The following is a 13,864-nucleotide window of genomic DNA, read 5'->3' as shown; positions in this document are numbered from 1 at the left end:
GAAAAGATTAAAAAACGTCATTCTCCGTCCCGGACCTCTGCCCCCTCGAACCCTTCCGTCTTCTCTCGGCCACCGGCGGGAACCCGGAAGCCGTCGCGTTCCTGAAGAGAGGCTTACTTCTCTCTTCTCCTGGGAAGAAAGAGCAGGAAGAGGATGGCGGATTGGGCGTCGACGCATAGATTGTGGGAGAAGTGGGCCTCCAACAACATCGGCTCTTCTGGTGAGTCAGAAAGAGATCAGATGAAACTACACTCGCCATTTCCTCTTCTTCTTGGATTGTCTATGTATATTAAGTAGTGGGTAACGCTTTCCCTCCTCCTCCTCCTCCTCCTCCTTTCTTCTTCTTCTTGTGTGCAGGTGAACCCCTAAAGGCGGCCCTGCTGCTCAACTACGATCCCAACGGTCCGTCACGCCTCTTGTCTGTCATGTAAGACAAATTATAAACTTCCATCCTTTTTTTTTTTTTTAATTCAATGCGGAGTAAGAAAAGTTTGCTTTTTGGATGCTTGGAAGATTGATCTTCAAATCTTTTCCCGTTTACAAACTTTGTGTAGGGAAAATAGACGCAACAATATTCACAAAAACGTGGAAATAACTATCTCGGACTTGAAGAAGAGACAACCAACTTGATTGTTTCTTGATTTGATTATTTTGTTAAATAAGAAGGTATTTGAAGTCCAGTTGTTAAAGGTCAGCTTGAAGAATTTTTAGTAGATAAAGGAGATTAAAGAACTGATTTCTTAGTTAACTGAGATGATTCTGTGATGGATTTCCCTCTCCTTAATTGTGAGCAAGCATGGTTATGGCATGAATTAGCACCCACTTCTAGGTTAACTCAAATTGCAGATTTAATCTTGACGATCACTCCATACTATTTTATTCTAACAAACAGCTAATGGAAGCTATCTTTCCTTAGATAATATACAATTGGGTTTTATTCTGAGAGAGGTGAAATGGATCAAGACAGAATAACTGAGAATAATTTGAGATTTCTTAGATGGTGTAACTATGCTATCCCCTTTTTTGAGGAGAAGGGAGGGGACACATTTCATTAACGTAATGAAGGTAAAACCACAACTAACAAGTACAAGAGGCTGTAGAACCTAGGAATTTTACAGCTCCATCCTGAACTCAAGTTTCATAATCTTGTCATTAACATATCATGCTTGGACATCATGGTCAATTAAGCCAACTCCACAAAAATGTCTTCCATTCAACTTAGCAACCTGTAGTTTAATGTTATTCTCATGACTATTTATGCTGGACATGCCACCAGACTTCCTGAACAATAAAGGACTAAACTCTACACTAGAGCAGGGCAACTCAGCAGCCAATAGTCCCTCATTCATCCACAACATTATAGTTTGCTTTTTTTGTTGTTAAGATAATAACTTTTTGTCTCTTGGTTAGATATTTGAACACCTTGTGGATGTGGAAGAGACTTGGAAAGGAAGTCTAAGTGCATTATATCACCTGCTGATTCTCTGCAAAACCAGTATTTATTGTTCCTTAAATAAATACTTCAATACATGATGGCATGTAGAAACCTTGGACTATGCGAATAATGAACCCATGCAAAAGATTTAGGTTTTCTAGATTTTCAGATTCATATGCTTACAAAAGAATTTGGGCTCAATCGTATTAAATCAGTATTCATTTAAAACTCAGAGAGAGAAAGGTGGGGAGACTGGTGACTGTTTGATTCGTCAATGCATATTTGAAGAAAATTCTTCTTCATCTCTTTCTTTTTTAGCATGTTTACTTCTCTTAAACTACAGTGATGGATTATTATCTCTTTGATCATTTGCCTATCAACTTATGAATTCACCAATTTAACTGTCTGATTGAATATAGCTGGTAGTTAGCCAATGAAATGTGAGCTCCACTTTGAATTATGAAATTGCTTACAATTAGTTGTTGGTGTTCACAGAGCAGAACAAGAGGGGACCAACCTGAAGGCCATTGATTTGCACCCATTCCTCGACTTTGTGAAGCGGAACAATCTCCAGAAGGAGTTCTTCTTTATTGGATCAAGCCAGTGTGAGTCTTGTATATCTGGATTCTCATGTTTAAGTAGTATCACTGCTTAATTTCAGGATCTTAATTAGTATAAAGGTAAATATAAGAACAAATTAGAGATTGCTGGACCTGGATTTGTGAATTGATAAAAGAATTAATAATTAGAGAACAACATCATGAGGTCAACTATAGCTTGCTGATTTACAGATATATTATTGTTTGATCCATTATGTAATTTAATATTAATTTGTTTGTCTCCAGATTTAGTTACATCGATTCATGAGCACTGGTTCTGTGCTCGGAGTGTGAATGCTTCAATACCTGGTGGTGAAGGTGTTATAGTTATGCAGATCGGAGCTTTTCTGTTGGTTGCAATGTAAGGATGAGAAATAAGTAAGAATATATTTTATATCTCTGACACTATTTGATAGAGAATCAAACAGTTTGCTACAAATAAGTATATCTAATTTGAAAAATTAATCCTCTGACTTTAAGCAATGATTTCTTCCTTTCTTTGGTGATCCAATTGATAGGTATGAAGGTTCAATTGGTTCAGCATCTCGAGCAATGGTCGCTACTGATCAATTTGCATGGCAGTTAGGTCGAAAAAACCATTGACCACGTGTTAAACGATGATATCCCGAGCTTTTGCACTTTTCTGCCCCATTTCTTCTTATTCTATGAGATTGGATGTCTGTCTGTTTACTGTATAAATTGCAAATTGTATATCATCAAATTTTGAGATACTAATTGCATTCCTATTCCTAACTGAACTGTAATTATGAATTTTGAAAGCAAGGCCATCTGAGAACTTAATCACTGAATCATCCTCTTAGTTGTACTGAATGTTTTATATCATCTTCTCTAATTCAAATTTTCCTACCATTTTTTCTTTTGTAGCAAGATTGGTGAAATTAAATTTTTATGGATGCCACTGATAACATGCGCATTAATCACTAGCCAGAGCACATCTAAGTTTAGTACTTTTTTTTGTTAAATTGTTTGCATGCAAGCACACCATGTTCGTATTCAGAACTTTCATGGATTCTCTTCCCAGACATGTGAATCCAATTGTCAAGCTTGCAGTGGCTCTAGATTTGCTTGCAATAGCTCTAGATTTCAGCGACCAAGGTACTTAGTATGCTTTGTACAATATTGGTGGAATCTCCTTCATGTGGAAGGGGAATGCACTTGAAAATCTAAATGATATTTCAGTGGTGATCATTTTGTCATCTAGCCTCTAAGCCCAATTCATGTACGGAGTATTGTAACTGGTGGTGCAATCAAACTGACCTTGATCAAACCTGCATCTGACCAAGCTTAGTTTGAATTTAGTTTGGAGCTTGAAAGTTGAGAACAAGTTTGTTTGTTTTTTTTTTTTTTTTTAAATCACTATTTCAATCTTGATTTGAGCTTAATTTCAAACCAAGCCCAACACAAGCATCAATTCTAGCTTAAAATAACAATAATGCTATACATCATTGGATCTGTAATCCAATAGACAATATTTAAACATGTACATATGCATGTGCATATAAACATATGTTTTTGACCCTAATAGAGCTAAGATTGATCGAGCTGGGTCTATTTTTGGCTTGGCTTGAAATTAATTTCGAGCTTAAATTGCTGGTTCCAGCTTACAGTTCATTTAGCTTCAAATTGAGCCTTATCTAAGCTTTTTGTGAGTTGATCTCAAATTATTCAGATCATTTGTCACTCCTAACCATAACCAATTGAAAAGGTCATTCTCATATCACAAAACTTTGGACTGTGATTGATAGCCTCACCTCCCCAGTCCCTTCGTTCCCTTAGCTACTTTGAGTCAAAGGCCCTGGAGTTTCGTTCCCCTCATGGAAGATAGATAGAGTGACCAGCCACCAATTTTGATTGTTGATTGATAGTTTATTTTATAGAAATGTTTACAAGTAGAGCGTGGGTTCATTATGGTCATCCTGTGCTTGCACTGTGAGGACTATGAGGTGCAACAGGCTTGGATCTTTATGACTAAAAAATAAAAAAAAAAATCTTTATAATGATTTATAAATTCATTGTTGAGAAAAATATAATTATGCATTGTAAGCGAAGTTTCATCGTTGAGTGAAAAATAGAAATTTATGAAAAATTGCTGTTGAATTCACTGTTAGAAAAGTATCTTGTAAACACCAAATGAATCTATAGAACATACTACGTTGAATATAAATTTAATTTTTATTTCATGATATTTTTTGAGCATCTTACATACACATACAATAATTGCAAGGTACAATCAAATCTTATAACTGCAAGTTCCTTTGACCCACTGCCAGGAAGTAGCATATATTGGATATCCAAATATACTCTCTTTACAAACTAAGGAACAGAATGGGTCTCTTTGGTAGAATTTGTATACCTTACTTCCACTTAACTTTAGCATCTTGAAGTGGTCCTCCCTATAAGAATAGTTGAGACTAATGGAACACAAACACAACATGAAATCATTGTTTCATGCTGCTCCATGGAATCTGGTGTCAAATCTCTAGTTGGATCACTCCCCATCTCTTCAGGAAGAATTGATCTGGCAAAGCGAAGATTTCCATCTCCAGGCCTTATCCCAATTAAACTGCCCAAAGTAATGCTACGGTCTTGAAAGAAAGATATCGTGGACTGCCATCTCCAGAAACCATGCAAATACATTTATTCCATAATGCCATTTTTTACAATAAAAAATATAGCTGCCAGAATGACTCACCTCAGTGTCAAGTTCAGAGGATAAGTACGAGGAAAAGCTCTCTGATCGCATGTGAAGTGAGTCTGGTGTTGTGACAACAGCTTGTGAGGAGGTCTCCATGGCCCTGAGTCTTATGGTCAACCTCTCCAGTCCCAGTGGCCAACCACCTGGTGTATTATTCACCTGAAAACACTAAATTTTAGCTATTGACAACTTCTGTTGTGTGCGTGCTATAAACATCTGAATTTGAGAAGGGGATCAGTATAAGCCTGCAACTTTTATAGAGCAGGCATTTTATTGAGTATTAGGTTATAGTGATCTGTGCATACTTGAAGATGACATGGCAATTTGCACTAATAATATGTAGTAATTTCATATATAGATGATGGTAGATCTATAGTCCAGGAATGACCCATACTTCTGCAGAATGAGAGCAAATGTAGAATTTACTGAACTGCAGTGAATGTGAATACCTCCAAAATTAATGCTTACAAGGTATCTAGTAAGGGTTCAAGATCCATTGCTTAGTAAATGTTGGTAAGTTGCAACTTCGAGAAAATAGTATGCGACCCAGATTTGCCATCTAAACTACATGAAGCTATTGTATGCTGTGAAGTAATCCACCTGTATTGATTTGATAGCATATGACATAGTTCTTAGACCTAAATTTAAAAAGTCGTTTTTCTGAAGAATTTCATATAAGTCTGATATGTCTTCTTGATAACAGAAAAATGGAATTACAAGATTTCTTGTCCCTTCATGGTAAGCATGGTACCATATTGTAATGCAACCTTGGGAAAAAGTGCCAGTTATGCCCTTAGTGAAGAAGTACTCATTTCTTTTAGATGTGTACTACCGGTGAAAGCATAATTGGTGATTTTGTTAATTGTGACTGACTAAATAACTTCTGCATGACAATTTGGATAGCTTACTCATCCAACCACTGAGCTGCTCTATGCATTATTTTCTCGATGACAAATTGACGCTCAAGGATGACATGAAGCAAAATGATGTAGCGCAAGCTATATTTTATGCTACCTTTACACAGTTATAACATGAAGGATCACCAAATCAAAACCAAAAGCCATGACCACCCAAAAAAGAATACTGATAACTATCAAGCAAAATCTTATTATAAATACATTATCACCAAGTATCACACCTAAAGATTATGCACTTATGCTGTCAAACATAGGATGCTATGCAAATAATTTTCTATTCTATATCATCTTGAAAACGACATGGAAGTCTAATGCAAACCTGCAATCTTTTTTTCTTTTTTTGTATTAGAAGTGTACCGAGCATTTGCTGTATATTCTCTATCTTATTATTATACACTTTTATTTGTTCATCAGAAACAAATCGTTGCACTTATTCACGTGCAAGTATGACATAAATTTATAAACTCCACCACCATTGCTAGACTACTATATTGCTTTCAGCAATCAAATTTTGTCATTGCATTCCTTAAGTGTGTCACCATCCAGATAAACATATCAAACTGACGCAGAAAATTTTAAGTTAATATGAACAACTGAGTCTTTATAAGTTTCACTAAGGAATCCAGAACAGAAGTTTCATAAGCTAAATCTTGCTGGAAGCCATATTCGTATTTCCTTTTTTTAATAATTGAAGTCAATTTGGTATTGGAAAAGGAAACCTAGAAAGTCAATCAACAATATCTAACAATTCAACAGGATTGAAAATAACTGCCTTTCAAAACACATGAAATTCCTCATGAAAACTTGTCCTAAACGTCTAATATGGACATGTGCCATTATAGGTTTCCAAATTATGTTCCAACTACTTGTGATGAATGACCATCTCCACAAGAAGCACAAAGGAAGCATCTTTATTTCTGAAAAGGTGGATCGCAAGATCCTTGTTCTGAGCATGAAGTTCAATTGGTGTTCCCGTGTGGCTATAAGGGTGACATTTTGGAAATGCGGATGAGGGATTTTATGGTAAATCATGTATTAAGGTATTCATCTTTTTTGAAAAATACCATGGTATTTTGTGATTGAGAGCATTTGATGTGCCTATAATGTTAGTAAGACAGTAAGCACCTCTCCTGATTCAAGAGTTAAAGAAACACTATCCCTTGAAGCAACAAAACTCTCCTTACGAAGCAAGAAATGATGATTAGGAGCATTTGTGATTTGCAAGGTTCGCCATCTCAATACCCGGTCCTATACTGGTACCAACTTATTACTATTTTGGGATGGGGCCGGTTTGGTACACCGAGCGTTGGTACACCAGTATAGTACGATATGCCCGAACTGTCTAGTTCGATATAGAATGGCAAACCTTAGTGGTATGCAGTCAAAACATATATGAACAGACCCATATTCAGGTTTGTATGTTTGTTTGAAATGAAGAAAGGAGATCTTTTTATCTAAGAAGAATGCAGATAGGAACAGATGTGGGGGTAGGATGTATAGATGCCATAATGACAGATCTTGGAGCAGGTAGCTCTTTATGTGAATGTTGAATGGCTTGATACTTTGATGCAAAATCCCTGTTGAGAGTAGGGTAACTAGAGACAGCTAAGAATAAAGTTTTTGTATATGGTGTTCAGCAGAATCAACATATCAGAACCTACTATTGTCCTCTCCAAATTTATGTAAATGCAACCTCTTTCTTCTTTGGACTGTAAGGTTCTCATCACCCAGTGGAAAATGAAGGGGAAAAATGATATAAGGGAGAAAAATGGAAGTACACTTGTCTTAGATTGATACATTGACCTTCATTTTCATTTCCTTCCCCAGATTTCTGTAGCAATCAGTCATAGCTTAAGTGTCCCACAAGTCCTGTCCAAGTCTTCGTATACCTTTAGTATCAAAAACTACTGTCTGGCACACTTCTAGTACATAAAATTTGTTTTCCTTGCATATAAATTTTGTCATCCCCTTATCCTCTATTCAATTTCTCTGTCCGAGCCATTTATATATCATGCAATTTTGCCCATTTGATTAGTTGCTTTTATGTGGAAGGGGAGTAGGTTACAAAAGTAAATTTTGATCATTAATTAGTGAGCAATCTGCATGCTGCTATTTCTGCTAACCACATGAAGCTTCAACCACCATTGACAGAATCAAATCAACTATGATAATAAACTATAATGATATCACTTGCAGCACAAAATGTTAAAATTCCCTTTCAATGTATTCAAGTTAGTTACGAATATGTAAAGCACATATGAGATCGATGAATCATGGAGATTATAATGTGGATCAGTCTATGAATCACAAAGAATAGAAGAAGAATAGAGGAAGATATGAGGCACCAATAGAGAGGTGGATTAGAATCCAGTGTTTTTTTAATTTGTGAAAAATAGCTTTTTTTTTTTTTTTTTTTTTGAGGGAAAATGGAGGAAATGAGACACTTTCCCCCTATTTTATTGAATGAAGAAGAAAGAAATGTTACAGAGTGGGAATGTACAGGTTGGAGAGTTGATAGAAATTAATGCACGAAGGGGATTAAGGAATGGCCAAGCTCAAGCTGCTCAAAAGGGTCATTGAGTATTAGAAGAAAGGAGACTGGATAATGCACTATTGAGGCTGTCTATTGTTTTGCTAGAGCATATATGAGAAACCAGTAGTCATCAGATATTCGATTTGAGTGAGCAAATACTAGTTTTCATACAATTTTGTTTGAATTGTTGGTAGATCCAATGGTTTCAGAAGCATATTATTTTTCATTCCAACTTGACACTATATAATTGAAGTCTAATCTCACGTCTCAGAATCTCAGAACATCAACATACACACACACACGCAAAATGACTGACACTACAATAGGGCAAAAGGTATTCTGTTCAATAGAGTGATGAGCCAACATATTGTAAGAAGAGTTACCAACATACACTCACTACAACCTGGTGGATATGCAAATTTAGAACATTAACAAAAAGATGATTGACCTGAATATTTAATTGTATGGGCTCAAATATGAAGTCACACAGTTCATGATGCAGCTATAAAAGGAGAGAAGAACAATAAGTAGTGCAGTTTTAGCATTCAGGTGTCAAGCGTCTGAAAGTCTTTCCGAGATATCTATCATCTTGAACCAATGAATTGTGCCTTCGATCTGGAGAACAAAAAGGGTAGCCAAAGCTATACACATCAAAGCATGGTCCGGAGCAAGGCAAATAAATGAGAGGGTAAGCTTCATTTTTGAGACACCCATGAATACAAAAGTGATCGAATATGGTGGATTTTTACGTAAAATTTCAGTCTCTTTTAGTTGTAAAGGGTGTCAATGACGGATTACAGCGGTGCATCAGTTAGTCTTCCTACCATTTTTCAACAAAGCTACCGAAAGCTCCAGTTTGATATCATCCCCTTTTAACACACTCAACTGCCGTATTAAATTGAAAGTGAAGGGCGCAACCACCAGTCTTTCATGCTCAAATTGCGAGAGTATTTCCTTCAAAAGTGAAAACAAGGGAAAATGTTGCATCCAAACCTTTTAATTTGGAGGGGAAAAAAAAAGGTCCCACTGCAAGCTTTAGCGATTACTAGAGAATATCTGGGCAATTACGGTGGTCCATATAAACAAAAGAGAAGGAAACAAAAAGACCATACTAAACTAAAAACTACTAACCTCTGCGGCCATGGAGGGATTTCAATTGTCTGGGAGACTATCCAAATTAAGAACAGAGCACCGGTTACCTCCCCACAGACGCTATATTCCGGGGGCTTTTCTTGGCTCATGGCCACAGGTGCTTGGAGACCAAAACTCCTGAAGAAGCCGTGGAAATTTCCTTGCGGAAAATTGTTAGCTTCCAGCGTGCCAGGCCCAGGAGCGGCGAGAGTTAGATAACGACCAGCAGTCCTCCAGACTCCAGCAGAACATAAAGCAACAATCGGACTTGGGGGAGTTCACGCGTCTCGGCATCAGGGTGGAAGAGTGGGTGCCGCCAAATCTCGGTGCATTTGGAAGTGGGACAGGGAATAATGTCGGCGTGCCGCGACCACCACGAAGTCGCCGAACCGGTAACCAGGAACTGCTCCTCAGATACACCAGCCGACGGTCCGTGGGCCACACCAATCATGGATGCTAGGTTGGCAACTGGGCATGCGTTAGCAGACGCACGTCAGAACTAGTCAGTCTTGCGGTCTGTCCGCAGTGCAAGACAAGTTAACAAGCGCTGCTTAGGGCCACATTTTTGCTGGCCGGCCTACACGAAGACAAGTTAACAAGCGCTGCTTAGGGCCACATTTTGCTGGCCGGGCTACACGAAAGAGCCGAGTTGCCGAGGGGTGCGTTAAAGTGTTCGGCCCAGCAGAGCAGAGCCTTTGGGCTCGGTTTGCATGCACCTACACATCTATCCTATACATTAAAGCGCAACTCTGATGGTTTTTCTGTGCACCATATGGAGCCCACTAGACTTTCTCCCCTCCCCCACCGCCCCCCCCCCACCGAACTTTTTTGACCACCAAATCTTTTTTTTTTCCTTTCATTTTCTTTTCTATTTTTCCACCAATCTAACACACAACACACATAGAAGAGAGAGAGAGAGAGAGGGCGGGGAAGGGAGCACAGTAGAGAGGGAACGCGGAGAAGAAGACAAAGGAAGAGAGAGTGTGAGCGCAAAAGAGGGGTTCGGTTCCAACAAAAATGGGGGAGGGAGAAGGGTGCGCGTGTGAGAGGGAGACAGAGAGGAAGAGGATAGAGCAGGGCAGACAGAGAGAGAGAGCGGGAAGAGATTTCTGATCCATCAAACAGGGGAGGGAGGGTTTTTTTTTTTTGTTCCTCTGGTGGTATGCGGTTGCCCTGCATCCATGAACGTAACCAGAATGTGGTTAAGATGGAGGAGAATGTGAGGGCACTTGAGACTAGGAACACCTTGAAAGCATATTCTTTTGATAGAACTGCTGTACCACAGATTGAATGATTATTAGCTATATATCTTACGGAGAGAGTGAAACTAGCAGCAAATATGATCATAGCAATCAACATAGAATCGCTATGAAAATAAGGATCCTCCCACTAGATTGAAACTCTGAGAACAAAAAAAAAAAAAAAAATATATCCAACACAAAATCCCACCATCTGTCACGTCCCGAATCCAACATCCAGGTCGGATACGTAATGGCCGCACACTTCTTAGAGCAAGTCCTAAAGAATATGCAAGATCAAAATAAATCATTACAATCTTAACATCCATAACAATTAATTTCAACAAAAATTCGTAAAATCTTGCATAATTACAAATTAAATTTCTTCAATCCTCTGATCAGGTACTATGACACTCTATCCACCCATCTGCTCATCCATAAATCTAAGCCATAGCCAATCATGAACGTCCTGTAACTCTGAGAAGAAAAAGAAAGATGAAGAGGTGTGAGCTTTACAGCCTAGTAAGAATTCCCATATCACACTGATATAATAATATAATCTAAAAATAAAGATAAACAATAAAATATAAAATCCGATGTTCAATGTCCAGAATAATGCAAATATCCATAAATTTTCTGTCTTGTTAAAATAGATGCATCATCATATGTTAACAGGTGAAACACTTTTATTCAACAATTATTTCATGTCTTATCTTTCATTTCTCTTTTCACAATCATATGATTTTTAACCTTTTCTTTCTGGCTCTGGACTATCCAAGTCTATACCTCAGTCATCATCCAGATCGAATCCACTTAAAAAGCCTTTCAAGACTGTCCCAGGATGAGCTCCTGGTCGGCTGTCTCACGTACGAAAGCCCGTGAGAGGCTGTCCCAGGCATAAGCTCTTGGTGGGCTGTCCCAGACATGAGCTTCTGGCCGGCTGATCCACCTGTAAACCAGTGGAGGCTGTCCCAGGCATAAGCTCCTAGCGGGCTGTCCCAGGCATAAGCTCCTAACGGGCTGTCCCAGGCTTAAGCTCCTGACCGACTGTTCCACATGACAGGGCTAGTCCATACCATATATCTTTTTTTTTTCATTTAATCATTATGTATTGATTTCATCAAATCAATTCTGTCTTGCATTATGATCAATTCAGATATGTCATATTCATATAATCATGTCATCAATATCTGATACATATATATTGACATAACATACTCATGCTCAAAATCAAATAACAGTATCTCAGATATAATAAATTTATCGATCTCAAATTCGACGATGCAAAATCAATGATGCAAGACCAACAGTAAAATAGCATATATATAATAGTGATCATGTACAGTGATTCTTATCTTTACCGGTGACTGATCCAAGCACAGAAATCAATATTCTTCTTTGATTTATGAATTTTTTTAACAAAATATTTTACTCGATATCATATGCAGACAATCATCTCTTCATGATCCTGATTAATATAAAAATCACATATAGAGAAATTATCGATAATCGATCCTAATAACACAAATCGAGGACCTCTCTTAGGATTAATCAAAATTAGGATTTATCTAAGTATCTGGATCCTCCACTGATTCATAAGACTTCTAGAGAGAGAAAATCCATAAAGAGAGAGAAAATTCTAGAGAGAGAAAGTAGAGAGAAAAAATAGAGAGAGAAAATTTTTGCATCCTTGAGACGAGGCAATCATGATCGAGATCATCAAAGATCATATCAGGACGACTCGATATGGATTAACCATGATTGATGTTATCAATTTTGAATAAAGATCGGATCGGGATCTAATTTACTGCATGAATTTCAAAGCAATCTCAGATCATCTTATTTTCATCTCAAGTTTATCCTAAGATCCGTGATGAAATCAAAGAGAGAAAGACACTAGAGAGATAAAATCCATAAAGAGAGAGAAAAAGGTCTAGAGAGAGAATCTAGAGAGAAAAAATATAGAGAGAAGGTAGAGAGAGGAGAGAGGAAAGAGAGAGAAAGGAGAGAGAGAAAATTCTCTCTTTCTTTTTTTTTCTTTTTCTCTTTCTCTTTTTCTTTTTCTTTTTTTTTTTCTTTTCTTTTCATTTTTTTTCCTTCTTTTTCTTTTTTTTCTTTTCCTTCTTCTTCCCACGGCCCTCTCTTGGGTCGAAACAGGGGATCTCAAATCTCCTCCTTTGCTCGGCCGACCAAGGGCCGCAGCCGGCATGGCGGTGGCCGGCGACAAGGGCCGACGATCCCACAGCTCGGAGGGACCAAACCGATAGTCGGTGGTGACCACCGGCGTCGAAAAATCGAAGAAAAATGGGCAAAATAGAGGTTTCTTCCGCAACAAAATCTGGCGACTCCTGTCATCGACGAGCGTGCACACCGGCACGGAAAGGAAAGGGGAGAAGAGAGGAAGGAGGAGGAGGCTCACCTTCGACATCGGTGAGGCTTTCCGGCGAGAAATTGGACGGGCACAGGTCGGGTCTCCACGGTGGTTTTCTGACGATTGCCACCGACTGGATCTCGGATCTTTGGTAGAAGGGAGAGAGGAGGGATCTCCTCCTTAAATAGAGCTGGAGGGGGCTCTTTTCCGACTCTGATTGGGAGCCGGTGAACGGAGGAAGAAGACTCCCTCCGGGAGTCTTCTCCTCTGTTTCTTTCCTCTTTTTTTTTTTATGGGCTTTGGGCTTTTGGGCCTGGTCCAGGGCTCAAAATGGGTCGGGTGTTACATTCTCCTCCCCTTCAAATAATTTCATCTTCGAAATTAAGTTATGTCGTTCGAGATATATTCTAAAAATATATATATACATGCATCATATCTTTTATTTCTCATGATCTTGTTATAACAAAAATTATTTGAAATCTCAAACTCACCCCTTCTTATTGATTTCTCAACTTTTTGAAGAACTGTAACATTTTGGACTTGTATTAATATACCACTATTATTTATCAAATATATTCCATTCGAAATTCATAATTATCTCAGACTGCCTATGATAGAAAAATAAATAAAGGTCAAACATCGAGCACTCTTCACAATCATCGATTTTTTTCTTCTCTTGACCTTCCAACAAATTTTATATGTAGATTCTCATCTTAAGAAAACCTCAATCTTCTATATCAGTTCAAGTAACAATATTAAATTTTAAAAAAATATGAGATCTATGTCAGGACATTTTAAGTTTGAACTAATATCAGAACTATCAAGCTGTTAATAAACTTAAGATATCTAGAATTTCTTGGCATTATCTACAATGAAGCAACCTACTGACAAAATTTATCCGGCTATGATCAGATTAGATCAAAA

General features: G+C 37.9%; 2 protein-coding genes across 6 annotated transcripts; one reads left to right on the top strand and one right to left on the bottom strand.

Annotated features, from left to right (window-relative positions):
* Positions 1-13: 13 nt before the first annotated feature.
* On the top strand, positions 14-2,843 carry LOC105032222 (uncharacterized). Of its 2 annotated transcripts, none has more exons than XM_010906605.4 (5): positions 14-220; positions 358-427; positions 1,931-2,040; positions 2,281-2,395; positions 2,553-2,843. In XM_010906605.4, exons 1-5 carry the CDS (start codon positions 154-156, stop codon positions 2,635-2,637), a joined length of 447 nt encoding a protein of 148 aa, XP_010904907.1. In that variant the 5' UTR covers positions 14-153; the 3' UTR covers positions 2,638-2,843. The 2 variants fall into 2 exon arrangements, with proteins under 2 accessions (XP_010904907.1, XP_010904909.1); XM_010906607.4 differs by having other exon boundaries at positions 2,281-2,412.
* Positions 323-9,592, bottom strand: LOC105032223 (uncharacterized). Of its 4 annotated transcripts, none has more exons than XM_073260264.1 (4): positions 9,332-9,592; positions 4,748-4,909; positions 4,409-4,662; positions 323-420 (listed from the first exon to the last, which is right to left on the bottom strand). In XM_073260264.1, exons 1-3 carry the CDS (start codon positions 9,341-9,343, stop codon positions 4,426-4,428), a joined length of 411 nt encoding a protein of 136 aa, XP_073116365.1. In that variant the 5' UTR covers positions 9,344-9,592; the 3' UTR covers positions 323-420; positions 4,409-4,425. The 4 variants fall into 4 exon arrangements, with proteins under 4 accessions (XP_073116365.1, XP_073116366.1, XP_073116364.1 ...); XM_073260265.1 differs by lacking the exon at positions 323-420 and adding an exon at positions 1,952-2,055; XM_073260263.1 differs by lacking the exon at positions 323-420 and adding an exon at positions 1,953-2,082.
* Between the last annotated feature and the right edge of the window lie 4,272 nt (positions 9,593-13,864).

This window comes from Elaeis guineensis, chromosome 7, assembly GCF_000442705.2.
Source record: "Elaeis guineensis isolate ETL-2024a chromosome 7, EG11, whole genome shotgun sequence".
Classification (NCBI taxonomy): Eukaryota; Viridiplantae; Streptophyta; class Magnoliopsida; order Arecales; family Arecaceae; genus Elaeis; species Elaeis guineensis.
The sequence above is the reverse complement of the archived record's forward strand: the minus strand, read 5'-3'. Positions and strand labels throughout refer to the sequence as shown.